This window comes from Podarcis tiliguerta (genome assembly GCF_965153285.1).
Source record: "Podarcis tiliguerta genome assembly, chromosome: 7".
NCBI lineage: Eukaryota > Metazoa > Chordata > Lepidosauria > Squamata > Lacertidae > Podarcis > Podarcis tiliguerta.
In genome coordinates, this window is record NC_139540.1 from 44,227,977 (window position 1) to 44,248,656 (window position 20,680).

Below are 20,680 nucleotides of genomic sequence, written 5' to 3' on the forward strand. Positions count from 1 at the left end.
CCTCAAATACACTTATCTGCCAGCTAAGACAAGGCTCTGCTCCAAGTTCCTATTCAGGTAACGCTGGCTGGAATGAAGGGCAGTGCGCTTTCAGTAGCTGCTCAAGTTTCGCAGCTTCCTTTGCCTCATTAAGGGAATTACCCAAGTGCTTTAGCTAGTGAGGACAAGGAAATGGGTTGGCAAGAGTGAAAGTAGAAACTGTTTTCTACAGTTATTTTGTTTGTACTTATTTGCTCTGGGATGTGTTTTATGCCTGGGCACATTTAGAAAGGCAGGATAGAGATGGTTTAAACAAACAATATGCTTATTGGAAAAGTTCACTGATAACCAGATTGTGCACACACAAAACAGTCACAACTTCCATAACCATGAACAGCTAAAAAGGGTGCTTCTGAGATTGTGAAAATTTGTGTCAAATGTTCTTCTAGTTCAACAACTGTAGGCACACACACAGTCAAATGTGCAATGCAACAGTTCGCACGTGGGAGAAAATGTTTTTTTGTTTGTTTAGTCCAATTACCAGCAGAAGGATGTCACAGCACATATCTGTTTAAACAGACCAAAGAGATGTCAAAGCTACAGTGTGGCAAGCACAGGCTTTGATGTCAAATTTCAGATTCCCAGTTGTCTTTAAGACCAAGCTCACATGAAGCCCGTTCAAGAAACTTAAGCAATCACATGGAGAACAAAGAGATCACATGAAAGCACCCACTAATTAAATTAGTGTTTCAGACATGTGACTGTCACTAGAAGTTGTATTTTTCAATAAGAATATTGCAAATTATATCAGTTTTGGCTCTTGCATTAAGAAAAGGGATAGAATTTTCTCTCATGATTTATTTATGGCACCTTTAAAAAACTGATTCAAGAAAAAACTATCTCTGCTAGCAAATTGAAGTGCTGAAGGTAAACTCATGGTAGGTGCAGAGATTGTGAAATGGACACCCAATTTGGCCTTCACCTTTCTGCCCATAGCATGATTTGTGTTCTATTAGTAAACTGAAGCAAACTGTCTATATGATGCAACAATGTGGACATCCCTACCAGGCAAAGCAAGTACTAATTCCAGAGAGCCAGAAGAACACCCAAAAAAGTCAATGCTCAGAACAGAGAGGGAACTGAACATTTAACATTTTTGTAGAACCGAAAGCATCAGCAAGGGCAGTTTCCCCGCAGCCTAAGTCACAATGAGCTGCACCTGAACTTCCCCTTCTTTGCAACTATTAAAAGAAGTTCCTTGTTCCACCTGGTCATTTTACAGATACAAACATTTCACAAGATAATAGGCAGTGCTGCCCAACATCCACCCTTCTTACTGATTATATTACTTCAAACATATTGCAGGAACCATTTTTCTGTAAAAAGAAAAGCAGCCATCCTACAACCAAGTTGGAGAGCCTCGCTGCAGCTCCAACAGCTGTGGGACAAAATTCTCACACAAGGCCTGCCTCCAGCACTAAATCTCTTTCACTGAGATGACTCTCGATCATAGTAATTCTCAGGGCTGTTTCCATGACCGAGTTGTTAATTTGAGTGTTACTTAATAGATTTTTATGGACTCATAACTTTTTTCTGTGTATACATTTGCTATTCTCTTTATATAGTTGTTCCCCACTCTGGGATTAAACTATGTGATGATGACCAGGCTATAAATACACATCAGAAGCCACCCATTCCAGTAGATCTGGATTCTAGCAGTGGCTTTCAACAGCTAAATCCGGATTTGCAAGTGGATGGAATACACACCCTTCTAAGATGGTCCACAAAGCACCATTCTTTCCAAGGAAGGCAAAGAGAGGAGATTCATCGGATTATTTTTTGTTAAAGACCACAGGCTTCCTGCACATTTAAACAAGTTTTTCTCAAATTTCGCCTAGCGCCCTTTTTCCTCTCATCCCTGCATTAAAAATCCCACCTGCGGAGCAACTGTTGAGAGGTAGAGGAGAGCCCCACTCCCTCAGGAGAAAACAAAGCACGAAGATGGGCCCGCACTGCGGGGGGGAGAGAGAGTGGCAAGAGAAGCTCTGGAGCGATAGACTGCAGCTGCAGCTGGGGGTTTTGTTTTTGAAGGGAGGGGCCGGTCTGGGAAAGTTGAGCAGCTCCTGCCTTTGCTGTATTTATTGAGGCGCCTGCTATGCCAGGGGTGGCGGCGCCAGCGAGCGCGTGACCGGCCGGTTCCACGGGGGCAAGCGCGAGAGGGGGGGAGGGAACAGGCTGCCCGGCGGGTTCCGCCCCTTCCCTCGGCCCTGAGCCCCACCCCACCCCCTCACCTGCTTATTGGCCTCGTCGAAGAAGACGCAGTTGACGGGGCTCGCCTTCTCGAAGTGCACGGGCCGCGCGCACAGCGCCAAGTAGTAGTCCTGGCTGGCGGCCGTCGCCATGGCAGCGGGAGAAGAGCCCCTCGGCGCCAAGCAACCGCCTCTCCCCCCGCGCGCCGCTTCGGGCCTTCCCGCGCCTCTTCCTCTCACTGTGCCCCCTCAAACCTGCTTCCCACACAACAAGCCGGTTTGTGGTGGATGCGGCTCTTCCTCCTCCTCCTCCTCTGGGCGGCCGCACAAGCGCTTCCCGGTTAGGCGGCTCTTGCGCATGACGAGGGAGCTGCCGGCGGCCCTTAAAGGCGCCGCAGGACGACGCGGCAAAGTCGCCGCTATAGGCCGCTTGACTGGAAATGTCGCTCCGCTCTTCCCACCAGCAGAAAGGGAGGAGGGGGTGGGAAAAATAAAATAAAATTATTGCTGTTCTTTATTAAATTTGTACGCCGCCCTATACCAGCAGGTCTCAGAACGGCAACAAAATAAATTCACAGTATAGAAACAAAAAATACACGATAAAAATAAAAGCGAAGACCACCCAGCAGAGCATCTGATCAGATCGGGCCGGCATTGTCGCTTCTCCCGGGGGCCAGGCGGCTTCTGAGGCGACGTTCTGCAACTGGCCTTTGGACGTCTTGCCACCCAGAGGTTGGGCGATCTGGGTCCCCGCTGGTGTCCAGCTGAGGGGTCGTCACAGCAGGAGCATCAGCAGCGTCATATGCCTTAAGGTCGCCACCTGTCCCTTATAATAAGCGACGGTCCCTTATTCCAAGGGGAAATGCTGCTATTCCTCCTCCTCCTCCTCCGCTGAGACGAACGCTGAGCTCCTCCCTCCCGTCTCCGCCGTTGCCTCCCTCCTGCGCGTCCGCGTTCTGTGTCTCTTTCCTTTCCTTTTCTCCCTTCCGTTACACTAAATCCAGGGAAGCGGGGATACCAGGATGCGGCTGCTGCTGCTGCTGGGTCATCGTTGCTTTTACGTGCTTCCCTGACCCTGTTCTTTTATAGACGGGGTAGGGTGGACATTGCAAACCTATTCTTTGGGTACCAAGGAAACCCCCTCCCCCCCAAAAAAACCCCACTACCCAGACTATTTAAAGTGCTTTAAATGTGTACTGCAGATGAGGACTCTAAATTCCCTTGCAAGAAACTGCCCCAGTCCTAAATTCACTTTCATCTTGATCCTTTGAAAATAAGTCCCAACTAAGTTCAGTTGTTTTAACTTTCAAATAGAGGATGGAAGCCTTAAAATGGTTGTTGCTTTTATTTATTTAAATAAACTGATGCAAAATATTGTATAAAGGACAGGTCCAAAAATAAAGCACACATGGTAACCCTAGTGGTTAGATGAACTTATCTATGATGCATGTGTGTTAATGTGCGTGGCATTAGCAGCCACATGGAAAAGGATGCTGGAGGCAAAGCTCTCTGAGGAAGAGAAACAGAATTTGTTGCTATATTCACCTCTTTCTTTTTATCTGGTTTCTACATATACCATTCTTCTGACAAGCAGAAATTCAGCAGGTGGGGAGGATGTGAGTCATTGAAATTAATGTGCATTGCGAACTTAGATCCGTAAATTTCATTGGGTCTCCTCTTTACAAGTATGACCAGCACTGGAAACAACCCATTGCAATGGATTGCTTTAAAGTCATTTAAAGCCCGGCCAAAGGTGGCAACCCTAATGTCAGTGCATGATAAAATGTCAAGGAATGGTCCCCAAAGGCATGTTTGAGTTAAAAGTGGGTCCTGGGTCTGTTGCTACTGGCAGCTGGCAGCTTTCCAGGGTTGTGGGCATTCCCAGACCTACCTGGAGATGCCAGGGATTGAACCCGGGACCTTCTGTGTTGCAAATGTACTGAGCTACAGCCCCAATTTAGCAAACAAACATTTGCTGCAATTCTGTACATGTTTATTTGGCACCAAGTTCCACTGAATCTAGTGGGCAGTGCTTCTAATGTACAGGATTACATAAATCCTAGACATTTGTCTAAACTTCAAAAGCCGATTTAACTAATAGCTATCACAATTTCTTGACACCCCCCCCCCCCAGATTTCATAACCAAGTGTCCGAATCTGGCCATCATTAGGCAATGAGGTAATAGCTACCTGCAAGCTCTGCACTAAGTTGCCTGCTACTCTCAGATGCCGAGGAGCAAGGTGGGTCTTTGCCTTAGTTAAAGGAAGATGCATTTGCCCATCAGGTCAGCTTCTGGACAGAGAACAGAAGATGCACACCATCTTGCACGTCTCTTCTGCCAACAAAATGCCACAGAATAGACATGTTTCCCACTTTGGGGAGACTTGGCTCTCAACATGACAAATATTAAAGCATTTTACTTTCAATGCTTCTGTAAGCCAGGGAAGGATCACCTCCAGAAGAATCCTGCCATCAGTATTGGGTTGTATAAACAACTGCATCCATTATAACTGGATACGCAGAAGCATACTTGTACTAAGTTCCCAGAGCAGCTAAATGTCAATGTAATGCTACTTTGTAATATCAAAATGAGAAAAAAGTTTCTCATGACCTCAGGATTAGCATTACTCTGGGGGAGGCCTTCGAGATGTGTTTAGAAAAAGGCAACAGTGGATGTACTATTTGTCTTTGACCTCTTTGGACCAGTACTGTCAAGCCTCTTACGTCCTACACACACTGCCCAACATAAATCAATCAATCAATCGCTGTATTTGACTAAAAGCCATTACAAATCCAGTTACAAAACCAGCAAATCCAATAAAACCTGTTAAGAAAGATCCAGAAATAAGCAACCATTTACAATAAATCAAATTAATGAATCCCCTGCACAATCTAGTGTTGTCTTTTATGTGACTAGCACAAATACTTTTAGTGGCTTTTGCAAATAAAGCTGCTTTATATGTGACAAGTGGGTCGCAGTCATATAATAGCCAACATATTTTTACTTCAGGGTTCTGTCTCTGCAGCGGTGCAAACATCTGTTCCAAAAATCTTTCTAGGGTTTTGATAGAGCTGAGCTGACAATGGAGTATGTATGTAATGGGGAAGATCTTCTAACTTCACCTGCCCCACAAATACAGAATCTTAAATGCAATGGAACTTTCCTGTATCTTCCATCTAAGACTGATGTGGGCATTGCTTGAAAGTGTAGAATTGTAAAAGCAGTTCTCAGGGAGGCAAAGGGAGGCCTTTTGCTGTTGGAGAGGGTTTTGGTTTTACTTACAATACCAAAATTTGTGTAGGTGGCTGTAGTAGCTGAATCGTTAGCAAGACCACCATACCATTTCCAAACAAATGCTCTTCTAAAATGTGTTGGGGAGGGGGGATTATTGGGCTGTCCTTGTTTTTATTTCTATTATGTATTTTGCATTTTTATATTGTGATTTTATGGTGTGAACCGCCCTGAGACCTGCGGTTATAGGGCGGTACACAATAATAATAAAAAATGCAGGTCATCTGAATGTTGGTCAAAGGGTATTTTTAATAAAAAAAACCAAAGAATTTTCAATAGTTCTTAATACCCAATTTAGTAAAAGCCTATCAGGAACATCATAATAGTTTTAAAAAGCATACATTACACTTCTGCTACATTCATTGGATGGCTGCATTTGATTGTACTTGTCTTATTTGAAAATTGATCAGATTTTATATGGACAGTTAAATACAATGCTTACTTTAAATATATTTTCTATAGACCAGCCTCTCAGCATGTTACACTCATTCACTTTTGTGAGAATGATGGATTTTGAACTAGAATGTAATATTTAAAGCTGGACAAAGACAAAAGCTGAACAAAAAAAACCCTACACGAACACAGGGACAAGATCAGATTTGTTTATTATTCCTCTTATTTTTGCATGGAACGAGCTTTTCCATAGGCCACTATGAGAGCTTCACACAGCAACAGTCTCTCACTACAACATAATGAAGGGATCTAAAAGAAGAAATCTGAAAACAAAAGATGACCATTCTAAAATTTTACCACCCTACTAAGTCCATTGATCTAATAAATCTGTCAGTGAATGAACTGTTTTTTAATACTGACCTTAGTGAAATGATACAATTTAGTTACACTTAGGTACACTCCAAGAATGAAATCAACAATACATGAATAGACAGGCAAGTCTCTCCTCAACTTCCATATAAGATCTTGTAGACATGTTCATTGTTATAGGACTCTAGATTTCTTACACATATGCATCACCAAGGATTTGTATTGTATTGGGTTTTTTGTTTATGTGGTCATATCAACTGCATCAAATTGTATTACATGAGAGGCTAGGTTACACACACATGCGGAGACAAAAGATGTTTTCTGAATCACACCTAAAGAATCTATTGTGCAAAGATGTAAATTTACTATCATCTCAAGTTTATGCATTTAGGATACAACTGTACAGAAGCTTCTTCTGCTGTGCATCCTTACTAATTTTGTGTAATTTAGACTTGTTTATATTTTTCCCCAAAGCTACCTCCATGTGAGAATCATACTAAGGTACCTTCTGTTCAAGTATTGTTCAAGAAACAAAGACCAAATATTTCTGCTATTGATAATCCAGTAGCAAGTTTCTTCTTTCAGCATTTAACATAATGACCTGCATATTTAAGAATCAAATTACAGGAAAAGTTTTTTTTTTATTGTGTAAAAATCATATAAAATGTTTTAGGCTGTTCTTAGTGATTAATATAAATTTTGTATATTGAATATTAAAGTTTTTGTAAAAATAGTAAACTTTTGATATGAAATCAATGTTGAATATAGTTATGAAACATAATGTGAGCCTCCCTTTAACCATACACTATTAAAATTAAAGTCTGTGCATAAACCATACGCACAAAAAGTTTTAAACTTTTTCCTCCATCAGGTATACCAGTATGTAAAAGTGTAAGGGGGAGGAAAGAGTATCAATCACTCGTTCCCATTTTTATGTAGTACTTCAGTTTAGTCTGAAATTGTGACATTAAATAAATTAAATATTTCATCACACCATATTCTTAACTCAGCTGCACTGACCTGAAAAATTCATGTCAGATTAAAAAGGAAAATTACTTTCCATTGTCAGAGAGCCATGTAGTTGACAGTCCCAGTGACCTAACGTGGGCTTGTCTGAAAAAACACACCAAAGCACCAATGCACGTTCCCTGAAGTTTCATTTATGGCATTCTGAGTTGACCATAACTTCTGTTGCTTTTGGCAGCTGATATTTAATCACTGCACTAAATGTAAGATGCAAAAAAGATGTTTCAGTTCAACTCAAAGTGCTATTCATCGCAAGATGTTGGTGGACTCCCATAATCACTCGGATACAGAGACACCTTTTTCCCATGATTTTGAACATGATCTTCACTCATCTTCTCCAAAGCTTCAATCTATAAAACAGAAAGACACATAGTAGTCAGAAACAGACTATATTTAAATGTACTGCAATTCTGCTTGGCATGATACCAATTTGCTGAACTTGTACTGCCTTTGTCTTCACCTTTTATTGTTGTCAAATTACTGATCAGCTCATGTTTAAACAATTGTGAGTTCTTGCAGCATACAAAAAGCCTGTTATTGAGCTTTGCTGATTTTATTTTCTTCCTGTTTCACCAGCATTACTATCCTTGACATTTTTTCCCTTGCAGAAACAAAATAGATTGACACACCATAAGCAAGATAGTCTCACCTGGTAACAAAACTTCTTTTGTGTTGGGGGAAATGGACAAGGCATAATGCGAAATGCAGACAACAGCACCATCAGCTCAGCCCACACACAATTATGTTCTAAGAACAAGGAGTTAGTTGGGATTTTCATACATAGTTTAGTGAAAATACTACTTCTGTTGAACCATTCCCAGTGGTTCCTATACAAGCATATTCAATGGAAATATTACCTGCGTGTTTAACTAAGAGCCAAATTAAAGTGAAAATCACAGACCCATGTTAGTGAAAACGAAGTCCACAGAAACCAAACAACTGCAGACAACTAATTCCTTTGAGCCTCAGATCAGAGGACCTTTGGTCTCGAGTTTCCCCAAACAGCAGCAGTCTATGCCATATGGCAATCCACTACTGAAACTGCTTTGAAAAGCAGTTTGTGTACACCTGTCTATTAGCTTAGGTCTTCGCTGAAATGTAATGTCAGTCTATGGTTTTGGTGGTTGCAATTACATTGTTTTGCTGATATGCTGTTTGGTGTATAATTTATGTATATTCTACAGTTTCATTGTTACCACTCTAGAATTGCTAACTGCAGTGAAAATCACAATACAATTGTTTAAAATAAATGTTTATTGTCTAAGTTACAAATAATTCATTAATTTTAGAGTTTTAACAAGCCTGTTTTCAATTTGAAAAATTCTCTTAAAGTTGACATTGAACGCCAAACCCAAATATACTATTTTTGCAGTTCACTAGTCTAACTCACAATACTAAAAAAAGAAAGAAAAAAATCCAGCAGACTTTTTATCTGAGTTCTGATTTTATTGTTTTAATTCATTTTTGTTTCATTGTACTGAGCCTTCTCCATAGCACTTAGGTTTGACTGTAATTAAGCAGTACATATAATGTCTAAAATAAGTAGCAAAGTGAGTATAGCTAAAGCAAGAACAATTTCCCTCAGAACACACTCACAGCAGAAAGCATTATATTGTCAGATCAAGTTAGGTCTGGTTAATTCTTTGTGCCCCAAGACTCAGGATTTTCAGGACGATGATAAAAACTGGTTTTCTGAAAACCCTACATTTGCTCACTTTATTGGGCAGGTTAACGCTTTGTCTCTTGCAGAAACCAAGGGTTTCACTAAAATGGTACATGAATAAGTTTCATGAATAGTACTCACTCATATATTCCTAGGGGGAATGCTTCATATTTAGACAGAAAGGCTGAATCACACAAAGACAAGTGGCATTTCCAAATGTATGAATAACAAAGCTAAAAAATTGGGCTCAACTCTACCTTCATAATGCAGATCTCTCTGCACAGTCTAAGAGCTTCTCTGAGTGCAGCCTAGTGAATAAGATCATATTTATACTTCCCCTCCCCCACACATTCCAAGGTGGGGAGAACTTACCTCAGCTAAGAAGTCCACTTCATTGTCAGCTGCTAAGTTTAAACCTGAGACAGCATTGAAGAGCTCTCTTTCACCGAGTGTTTCAGATACACCATTTTTCTGGAAGAACTTTCATTAAAAGCAAAGATAAGTTTAACCACTGAATTCATAAAAGCATCCCCCCCCCTTCTTTCTCATTGACTTTCTTTAGTCTAGCAGTGGTTTGAGGTAGCTATTATTTGTGGACATCTGGACTTGCAATAAGATTTTCCTAAGCTTTCTAGCCTGCATTTTTCTCACAAATACAAACATGTTTTATAAGCCTGTGTTGTCTTATTTTTGAAGGGGAGTGGACTCTCCAGATCAAGGTCAGGGCCTTGAATAAACTCTTTTGATAACCTATTAAAAAGACAGCTGTTTTTTGGTTTTTTTTTTTTTTTTTTTTTTTTTGTATTACAAGCAACTAAGGGACCAAAAATCAATTACAATTTAAGATGTTCTCAACTCTTCCTTGAATGTCCCTGAATAGAATTCTCTCTCTCCCACATTAAAATTGAACCAACATTTTCAGAATGAAGTGATAAATATTTTGAGAAAACTTCCATATACATTTTAAGATACATGCACTTCTATAGATACAAATACAAAATAACAAGATTGTCAGACGCTTTACCTGTGAAACATTCCTGCAATCTCTAAACAAGAACTGGAGTCCATGTGGGTGAGTGGGCTCCACAGACTGACTGACATCAATTAACCAGACCTATAATATAAATAAGATGAGTATTTCAGATATTTGCATATGGGACCATCTCTAGTTATTTTTCTCCATGCAGAATCTGCTTACCTTTCCCCCTTGCCACAGCATGTTGTATTCACTTAGGTCAGCATGAACTAAACTGCACTCTTTATACAACTGTTGCATCATCTAGAAACAAGCAACAAGTTATTAATGGGAATGCTCTCCATGCCACTAAATTATTATTCAATATTACCACTACAGACTGATTAAAAATTAACAGTGTATACATGAGTACATGCACGCTGGATACAGAAAGCAACCATAACTGCTTATTTTTCAGAAACAAAATATTACCAAATTAAATTACAGATAATATTTGGCATGCTCACTCTAGTTAGCTTATCAGAACTGTGCAGAATTGCAACTGCATATGACTGATAGGCATATTTTTAAAATGCCCTAATCACTCTTGCTTCTACTAAAAGTACTTAGCCATGACTTTTTATAGTACACTTACTACACTAAGAAAGGCTGTCAATCTCAGGCGTATTAAATATAATCCAAGTATTGTAGGACTCTAGGAAATACTGTTGTAAAGATAATTCCTGGTTTCACAGAACCAACACTTTCAGTGGTCCTGTATTCAAATTTTTGTTCAAGCTACTTGTAGTAATCTTTGACTGCAATACAGTTCTAACTAAAAAGACAATATAATTAAAGTACATAGTAAAACCACATTAACAAATCCATAATAAATAAGCCTATTAAAAGAACATAACAGTTAAAACAACCATCAAATAAAGTATTTCAAGATCAGGGAAATGCTTGTTGAAACAGGTGCATCTTTAAGAGCAGGTGGAATGCCAATACAGATGGGGCCTCCCATGTTCCACAACATTGGTGCCCCTAATGAAAATGCCAGACTCCATATTATTACAAGCCAATAATCAGGCCATGGAAAAACTAATAGGCTTCATTTGATGATCTTAACCTTAGCAGACTGCGGAGGGACCCTACATGCACATTTATATAAATTTAGTAAGTAAATAAATAAATACTCATCAATTATCTGTTATTGAAAAGAACTCTTGCCCATAGTTTCGAGACAAGACAATTGTATTGATCTTACATGAAGAACTTGATAGTAAGCCTTCTTCATATCTTCGCTACTGAGTTTTACTTCTTTTAGTTTAGGAGCTGGAACTTGATCCTGGCCAATGAAGGACATAACTAAGACATGCTTTTTAAGGGTAACCACTTCTGGGCAAGGAATGCCAGCTGCTTGCATTCTGTGAAGAAGACAAAAAAAAGCATTAGAGCATAAGAATTTCCAGCTAGTCAAAAACTCACCAAAGTGCCTACCACTGTCATACTTGTTTTCACTCAATTAGTTACTGGCTCTTTATAGAAGCAAACAACAGGGTTGTGAATCTTCTCAGCTGAGCAGGCAAGATTCTTAGCTCACCCACCTCTGGTGGGTCACTTTGACAGGTGGATGGGGCTGCCTACCTGTCAATCACCTGACATCAGGTCACCTATTTCTCCTTTGCAGTACAGCTTGAATGCAAGCCAATCAGTTAAAAGACATTTTAGCTGATCCAACTGGAGCTTGAAGTCACTGCCAATCAGGCAAACCCTGTTTGATTCTGCATTGTGAGGCTCTTATCAATCCTCTGCACCCATGTCTTTCCCTGCCCCACACCTAACATCATATACAACATACAAGGTGGATTGGGGGCCAAATTAGGCACATTTATACCAGCCTGAATTAGACTTGTGGGCTGCAGATTCCTCATTACTGCCATATAACATTTTAATAACAGCTTTAAATGTATTAGCTAATGCGTTGTACTCAATTATGATTTATGTTGGATTTTTTTATTTTTAACCATTTTGTATAGCTTTGTATTTTATTGTATACACCAACTGGACAGGCACTATATAGTTTTAAATAAATTAAGATTTAAAGCAAAACAGTTACCTGTACAGTATAGCAAATAATAATTGTAAAAAATGTAAAATATTTTATACATAAAGGAACATGGTTCAAGACACGTAGTCAATGTTGAAGGGAGATTTTACATTGATTCCCAAGTACTTGGTTTTCAACAAGATGCTACGGCTTATTCATTTCCATACCTTTTTAAGTTCCATACCTTTTTAAGCAACTACATTTCCATACCTTTTTAAGTTGTGCATTTCTTTCTCAGCCCACATTCGGATTATCTTTCGTGGATTCAGTTTGCTGAAACGATCTCTGAACCTATAATCATCTTTGATATATTTATCACGATTCTTAAATTCATTCAGAGTTGTTTTAAACACCTTTATGGCACATTCTGAAGGTATGGGGCTAGCATCCTCACCCAAACTTTAAGAGGAGAAAAAAAGAAGTTTTAGTTACATGCCTACAAACCAATTTTAAAGAAGCTTCAACCAGTAAAACAGATGAGAAAGCATAGATAAGGCAAAAGACGAGAACATATTTGGAAAATTATTTCATTGCATTATATCTCAATATGTCAGCTTTGAAACATTTGACCATTGAACTAGTTAAATATTCATTTTATAATGATGTATATTTTACATTACTAGATTTAAATAGTAGATTTAACTTAAGGTTTCAGTATAGCCTATAATATTATTTATTTTAAGGAAGGCGGACAAGTGTTATGCTGCATACTTGCACCGCAACAATTTTATAAAATCTAAGGTAACGAACAGTATACAAGTATTCCAAATACTATGTTGCTCTGCAGTTGCTCTCAGTTTTACACAATACAAGTATCATAACCATATTTTTTAAAATACCTTCCTCCATATGCATGAAACACCACCGACTCTTTTCCTGTACTTATGCATCCAGTGATGGTCTCCAGCATTCCAGAATTGACCATCTTATACAAAAGTAAGCGTGTTTTAGGATCTACTGCTTTCTCCTGCACAAGAAGAGTGGGGAAGATAAACTTTTATTATGCTGTATGTTTAGTGCAGATGACAAAACGTTCCTTTGATTAATCTACAAGTGCTATGAACCTTAGCTTGATCAGGTGCTTTAAATTTTAAAACGATCCTCTATTTACTTTTCTGTATCAATTACTTCAGACTTAACACTCCCATAGCATAAAACAACCTACTCAGCAGGTGCAACTCTCAAATAATGTTCTGCTATGACTCCAGAAAAGTCTTAACTTTTCCAGTATTCAGATATCAAGTTTATTCTAAATAATACAGCCCTGCTAAACTATGCAATTTTCATTTTGTCTGAGTCACCAAAACGTACAGCAGTAGAATGTTCCTTCTTCTCATGGAGCCTGGCGCTTCGACGTTCCTCAGAGTATGCATGCTGCTTTAAGGCATTGAAGACATGATTGGACAATTTTAGGTCCATACCAATTCCATCACCAACTTGAAATTCAGGTGCAAACTGTGAAGACAGGTGAAATTCAGTGAATGACATGGAATTTTCTGTGTGTCTGAAAAAGTTGCTGATAGGGGAGACCTACACCTGCAGCGCGTCCATTACTTACTATAGCTCAGAACAGCAAAAATAACTTTTCCCCATATTATCATAACAATCTAAAGAGAAGACCTATGGGAGAGAGATTCGCTCCAGGCCAGTTTGGGAGCTTTAAGACAGAGCAGAAATTTGAACCCAGATCTCTCAAGTTCAAGCTTAGCACTTTATCCACTAAAGCACACTGCAGATGACAGTAATGCAGATAATAAATTTTATTGTTCTTGTCAGAGGCCATGACAAATACAAACTACAACAGATCAATATAGTTATAAGAAAGAATAAAAATATGGGGCAACTATACTATGAACTTCTAGTACAGGGTTCGGCTAGATGACACTCATGGTCTATTCCAACTCTACAATTCTATGATCCTATGAAATCCTTCTACGAAAGTATTTAACCAGAGACATTAGGGGGCATTCCAAGGTAATAGGATACCGTGCTCCCTTCTGGATCTGGATCTCTGACACACGCTTCAGAAGCTAAGAGATCATGGCCCGGTTTACATGCCGTGCTAAACTATGGCTTGTTTAGACGAAGTGTGGCTTGCTGAACTATGGTTTGTTGGCCACCCAGTGCTGGATACTCACCAAGCTACAGAGGCATGAGGTAAGAGCAGCTAGAAAACAACTTTAGCTTGGGAGAAAACAAGCCATGACTTGTTTGTTCAACATGCTATGAGTTACCTCACAGATGGGCAAACTATGGTTACAACAAACCAGGGCTTAGTGTTATGTGCAAATAGAGCCATATAATTGTTTTTAAACAGGTGCAGAGAACAAGTTTAAATACTGACATAGATACTATCATGACATTTGTATCAAGTACTGGGTTATCATGGGAAGTGAAGCAGTATATATCAAGAGTCAACAAGTGTTTTGCAAGTGGTCACGGACCAACCTTGGAACGTCAATCATAAACTTAGGACAGAACTTACATTTTCCATTCGAGCAGTATTCTTTCTTCCACACACAACCTCATCATGCTTGGTAGTAATATCTTTTCCTTTTCCTATAAAGCCTTTCTTGGGAGTAGTAGTGGGCTTATCTATGAATAATAAAAATATTGCGCTCAAAATACACTTCCAAGACTAGTAAATGTGTGCAACCTTTTTAGCCACATCCTACGAAGCATTCTAGGGCACAAATTACACTGTTGCGATCGCTCTCTCTCTCTCTCTCTCCCTCTCTCTCTCTCTCTCTATATATATATATAGAGAGAGAGAGAGTTATATCATATGGTTCCCTACACAAACTACCCTGATCCTTTCCATTTCTTTTGGCTGTTATTTCTTTGCAGCTATAGTGAACAAAAAGGTTTTAGTTCTTAGGGAAGCTTGAGAAAATCTGACACTTTCATATCCCAAAAAAGGGGCTCATTTAGTAAAGATTTTTTTGAAATGTGTTGCTAATACTTCATATTTAATCAACATAACTAGAAAATGCATGAACTACTGACAAAGTTATTGGAAGGCTGCAGCTTCCCATTCCTGAATCTGTCTCCCAGACAATCTTTGCACAAGAGAAGTACACATAACTGCTTTACTCACATTCCTTCCTTTTCTTCTCCTCCCTATACCCTATTCTAAATTTTTAGAATTCAAGCTACAGTTTAGCAGGGATTTGCCTTTTTCTATTGAAAGCACTCCCATGTGCTCTATTAAACATCATAATATTTAAAAGATAACAGCATATTATGTAATTCACAGCGTGATCTTCATTAAGCAGTTGCCAATGGCCTCACAAAACACTTTTCCAGGATCCTACAATATGAAAAACTTTGCTTATAGAAATGGTACATTTCATAAGTTTTTAATCCAAATGGTACCTGCTCTATAAGGATCATGACGAGTATCCTGCCAATCGACCTCATCTTCAGAGCTGTCACTGTCTTCAAAAGGATGTACCTTGCGGTAGTTCTCAAAAGATATGGACACTTGAGAAATAGAAACAAAAATGTATATGAGTTAACAGTTGTTAGAAGGGCCACTGAGAAACAGAAAGATTCACCCTAAAAAAGAAATCATGACTCATGATAGTAACCTTTGCTATCTCCATTGAACTTCTTTTCTTCACGTCGAAGCTGTGCATCAAACTCTCTATCGAATTCCATTTGCAGCATTTGTGCCAGCATCAAGTCACTGGAAGTATCAATATTCTCCCCACTAATAAATGATCCTTCAACAGCCCTGGATATGAGAGACCAAAAGAGAACACTTAGCGGGACAATTCAGCCCTTGGTACTCCAACTAAGAATATAGTACATTTTTAGCTGCCATATAATATACGTTGCAGAGGCGGAAGTTGATTGCTTTGTGTAATTAAAAAGGAAGGAGGTGGCTATGCAATTTCTTCATTTTAAAGGAGCCTGGCAGGACACTAAATAATTTCCACACAGTATACAACATGGAGTGTGGTAATTCTACTCCCTTCCTTTTGAATACAGCTCACTTCAAACAAGGAAGCAATTCAGACTCTTTCAGGCACCTTGTGTAAGATGAGTCATTTCACTAGGCACCAACTTTTTCCCTCTCTCAAACCTGAAGAGAAAGCTATGGCAGCAGCAGGTAGGAAGGCTTGTAACTAGCTTTTATACCCCAACAAAAAGACTTTGTCAAGCCCCAATACTGACTTTAGTTATTGCTACAATAGTTTCCCAAAAATCACACTCACCACCTGACTCTATGCATATGTACTCAGAAGTTCTACTTATGTAATATATACCATATTTTTTGCTCTATAAGACTCACTTTTCCCCTCCTTAAAAGTAAGGGGAAATGTGTGTGCGTCTTATGGAGCGAATGCAGGCTGCGAAGCTATCCCAGAAGCCAGAACAGCAAGAGGGATTGCTGCTTTCACTGCGCAGCGATCCCTCTTGCTGTTCTGGTTTCTGAGATTCAGAATTTTTTTCCCTCTTGTTTTCCTCCTCCAAAAACTAGGTGCGTCTTGTGGTCTGGGGCATCTTATAGAGCAAAAAATACGGTACTTCCAAGTACAGGAGTGAAGAATTGCAGCTGTAAAAAAAAAATACAGGATCCCACTAACAATTAACTAAGTCTGTAATAAGCATTCATAATGTAAGGATATTCAACTTACGATACCACTTCAGGAAAAGAAGAATTTTCTTCTTCTAACTGTAGCTCTTTAGCTAGCTGTTCACTCATGACATCAGCAAAGGAACATGATATTGTGGTGTTTTTAGGAGTTCCCCATGGACACTGCAACAAAAATAGATTATATTTTTGGCCATGGATAAGACAGATAATTTTTCTTTGCATAAAATCCTGATGTCACATTTCTTTGTATAGATACATGGAAATACACTGTGTAAAATGAATCCAATCTTGTGAAGTCACAGAAGTGAGTCATACTACTTTGTATTTAAAGATTGAACAATGCCTTTATTCCTTTATAAAGTATACATAAAAATATATCAGCATTTAGAATATGAGAGCTGTTTAAATATTTGCCACTATAATCCACTCAATTTCTGTTTCAGATCTGAAATTGTCACTTTCTCCACTTAAATAACTGAACATGTCTAGGATAAGACAGTCTCCCCATGTTTTTTCACTGATCAGTGCCAACAGTGTTAGAAACCGAGATATGAAAACTAGGAACTAAATGACACCTTAAACCTAGGTTATGGGCACAACAGCGGGATGTCTAGGCACACTTTTTATAACAAGAATACAAAGCTGAAAATGAATGAACTGCAGCTAAAATATCATGTTCATTTTTCACATGGTCTAGTCCTTCCCCTGCCCACACCTAAGAGGGTCTCTTCTCCAGTCTTCAGAGAGTAACTGGAAGTGGGGAGACAGAAAAGGGTCCTCCTTTCCTTCCATTCTGCAGTTTTAATCTGAAATCTCAGGCACAGTACTGCGCCCAGAGCTCAGAAACTGATCGTGCTAATGAAATTCCCTGTCGCAAAATGTGCTTAGAACAATGGGAGTTTCAAACACTGAGTGCCAACTACGAATCATCCTACAAAATACCTACTGATAAAAATCAGAGGGGTTTATATAAAAGTGTCTTATTGGCTGACGAATATGTGTCCACACTGATCAAAGATCCACATGACAGAGAACAAATGCTTTTTACCATGCTAACTTTATTGATAAAGGACCAAAGGTCTGGCTTACAAAGAACTCTTCTCTCAGAAATTCATGTTACATAACACTAAGGCTGATCTTGCTGTTCTGAACTAGATTGCAGCCTATCTGCTCCAGCTTACATTAGTGAGGTCATTGAGAGTTAGGAATTGTTAAGAATTTGTAAAACAGCTGTTACTTTAAACGTTACAGCAGCACACCCATAAATCTAATTTATGAATGATGGACCAGTTAATGGTCCCTCTCAATGAATACCAGGTTTCAGAGCACTACAAATGAGTTACTTGGCTCTGAGCCCAGCACCATATCCATCTGTAGCCTCTTATCAGAAGACTGACAAACAGGCAAGCTTATCTGAGAGTAGGCTCAAAATTGCTTAAATAAGTTATTACTCCTGATCATTACATTCTAACCTTGTTTTTGGGGGGTTTACAACCGGGTCATTGAAACAATGAGAACCCTATACTTATTTGCCTCTATGCTGGCAAAGAGTATTATTATTTACATGTACTTTGCTCACTCAGCTATGTCCCACCTACCACCTTTCTGCCACATAGCCTCCGGTGGCTATGAAATGGTTGTTCCCTCACCAGCCCCCAACTCTATCCTCACAGGACCCCCTTGGACCCTTTACTCGTCTCTGCCACCACAAGGTTGGCTTTCTGAATTAGAGCAACCCTGTGGGGCAGGAGGTGGAAAGAAAAGGAGCCAGCGGCGGGGTCATTTCGGCCAATAAAACCCGCGCCCCCCCTACCCGTCCCAACCAGTGTGGCGGGAGAGGAGTCAAAGCCAAGGCCTCCTTCCCTGGAGGCCTGACGCCTCGTTTACACCCGCAGAAGGACGAGGCGGGCAGAATTACACGGAGTGGACTGTACCACTTCAGGTTCCGCGAGGGGAGGCAGCGTCGTTTTTCTTAACTGTCACCACAACATTTTCTGAGAGAAAACCGTGTGTGTGTGTGTGTGTGAGAGAGAGAGAGAGAGAGAGAGAGAGAGAGAGAGAGGCGGGGAGGGAAAGATATTTCATTTTGTTTCCTCTCAGGTAATTACGCGACGAGGCCTCCGCTCTATTCGCTTATCAATGGGGGGATCCTCCCCGCCGCCCTTCAGTGCCTGAAGCGACGACGGCGCCCATCCCGCCACCTCAGGCCTCCTCCGCTGGCTCTCGTTCTGGGGGCGGCTGGATCTGGACCAGGCCTGAAGAAATTCCTCGGGCACGGCCGCCGCCTCACCTTGCTTTGGGGCCAAGCTGGGCTCGCGCTCGCCTCAGGAGCGGGGACGACAGCAGCGATTGCTCCGGGCTCCATGTTAGGCGTGCAAAGGAACGGAGATGGACGCCGAGAGAAGGAAGAGCAGCGACAGGGCAAGAGGGCGCCTGGCAGAAATAAAACTTCTTCCGGCTTCTTCTCCGCTCGCCTCAACTCCTCCCGCCCCTTCGCCGTCGGCGCTGGTTGCCTATTGGTTCGCTGAGTGCACTTCTCGGTGACGTCACTTCCTTTGGAATCTCCCCTGCCCTGAGAGGCTTCGCTTCCTGCTTTGTCGTACGGATAAAACCACTCCGTCCCTTTCATTCGTTTATGGCACGGTTTTCTCACAATGCCGTGAAAATAAACCACTGACCCAAAAACTAAATCAGCGCTGGAACCTACGCTTTTGAATAAATGGGAACACGAATGGCTCCTCAGCGATGACCTTTAAATCCATCTTCTCTTTCAGATGAGAAATGCCTGTCATTTGGGATTCGGCACCCCCATGACTCGGGTTTCTTTTTCAATCACAGTCTGCAGCTCTGGGGTTCACCATTGGGAAACATCATAACGAAGAGTTGCCCTTGTCCACTTCCTATAGATTTTTTAAAAGGTGTGCATGGAAAGGTACAGAAAGTTCAAGAGTGAGAAAAGGCAGTAAAAGGTGGGGGAGAAGTTGAGATGAGGGACCAGAACACACAGCACAGAAATAATCCAGCTCACTGTGGACAGGAAACAGCAGTGTTGTTCGGTCCTGTTTATTGAACAGGTGTGAATCCCTAGCAAAAGCACCCTTAAACTGAATGTACTGTACAGTATATGGACATCTGCGAATCAATCACGCAAGCACATAGAATTAGAACATAATTACCCACTTGTAAGGCAGCACCCCATCTGGAAGATATGTGGAGCACTTTGCAGTTTTCATTGTAATTTTTTTAAAAGAAATAGACAATTTGTTGATTGCTAAATTATTGTTAACGTCAGTTTATTCGGGGTTATTTAAATAAATATATGGTACAATTATTCGTTTACACCAGTGGTTATGTGTTAGTTTCACATTACCCAAGTGCACCATAAAATGTACCAAAAGATAAAAAAATTGTAAGAGAAACCAAGGCACTTAAACTCCGCGATTCTATGCTATCACTCCCTTGGGTTAGTCTGCTGAAACAAAAGCAACAAAGAATCTTGTAGCACCAAAAGGCTAAAAGCTTTATTGTGGCAGTACCACGCAAGACGATTCGTCTTTACATGGATACTGGCTGGAGATGAGCAGCTTCCTTCTTTATAAAGTTTCTGATCCTTTGAAAGGCTTTTCCATGGCCGGAGCGAGCAAACCCAAGTCCATAATACATTTGTATGCAGCTGTGCTTTCTCCGATTTTCGTCTTTAATCCTAAAAGTTATTTGTTTTGTCCCGTTTGGCGTTCTTGCATTTTCTTCACTGCCGCCTCCAACGATAACCTTCTGCTCTGGAAATCTGACGACAGGCGGCAAAAACCCCCAAACACTTAGGGAAAAAGAAAGGTGGAGTCCAAGCGGCATCCCTCTCAGAAAAGACTAACCAGCCAGACGGTGTATAAGCGCATCATAAACGGGATTGAGGCCGCGTAGAAAGGAACGGGGAGAGCGGCAGCGCATTCTTTTCCTTCCGCCCTGGAAAACCGTTGTCCCTTTAAGAAGGCGGTTCCTGGGCCCCTTTTCTCCGCGCCCATTGGAGCAGACTCCCGAGC

At 40.5% G+C, this 20,680-nt stretch overlaps 2 protein-coding genes across 4 annotated transcripts in view; both read right to left on the reverse strand.

Moving 5' to 3' along the window:
* RMC1 (regulator of MON1-CCZ1) overlaps window positions 1-3,177 on the reverse strand; it is a 27,854-nt gene extending 24,677 nt beyond the window's left edge. The window contains exon 1 of one of the 2 annotated variants that reach the window (XM_083451636.1): window positions 2,271-3,177. In XM_083451636.1, coding sequence (XP_083307762.1) covers window positions 2,271-2,381 — 111 coding nt within the window. In that variant the 5' untranslated portion in view covers window positions 2,382-3,177. Of the gene's footprint in view, window positions 1-1,746; window positions 2,182-2,270 lie in introns of those variants that run through there. The other variant, XM_083451637.1, reaches the window with a different exon arrangement.
* Window positions 1-20,566, reverse strand: part of RIOK3 (RIO kinase 3) — a 910,199-nt gene extending 889,633 nt beyond the window's left edge. Inside the window, exons 1-13 of one of the 2 annotated variants that reach the window (XM_083451645.1) lie at window positions 18,931-20,566; window positions 16,681-16,802; window positions 15,628-15,773; window positions 15,413-15,520; window positions 14,523-14,632; window positions 13,349-13,492; window positions 12,877-13,004; window positions 12,248-12,436; window positions 11,195-11,354; window positions 10,171-10,251; window positions 9,997-10,086; window positions 9,345-9,452; window positions 6,110-7,659 (exon numbers count right to left, since the gene is read on the reverse strand). In XM_083451645.1, coding sequence (XP_083307771.1) covers window positions 7,552-7,659; window positions 9,345-9,452; window positions 9,997-10,086; window positions 10,171-10,251; window positions 11,195-11,354; window positions 12,248-12,436; window positions 12,877-13,004; window positions 13,349-13,492; window positions 14,523-14,632; window positions 15,413-15,520; window positions 15,628-15,773; window positions 16,681-16,802; window positions 18,931-19,269 — 1,833 coding nt within the window. In that variant the 5' untranslated portion in view covers window positions 19,270-20,566 and the 3' untranslated portion in view covers window positions 6,110-7,551. Of the gene's footprint in view, window positions 1-6,109; window positions 7,660-9,344; window positions 9,453-9,996; window positions 10,087-10,170; window positions 10,252-10,409; window positions 11,355-12,247; window positions 12,437-12,876; window positions 13,005-13,348; window positions 13,493-14,522; window positions 14,633-15,412; window positions 15,521-15,627; window positions 15,774-16,680; window positions 16,803-18,930 lie in introns of those variants that run through there. The other variant, XR_014514060.1, reaches the window with a different exon arrangement.
* Window positions 20,567-20,680: the final 114 nt, after the last annotated feature.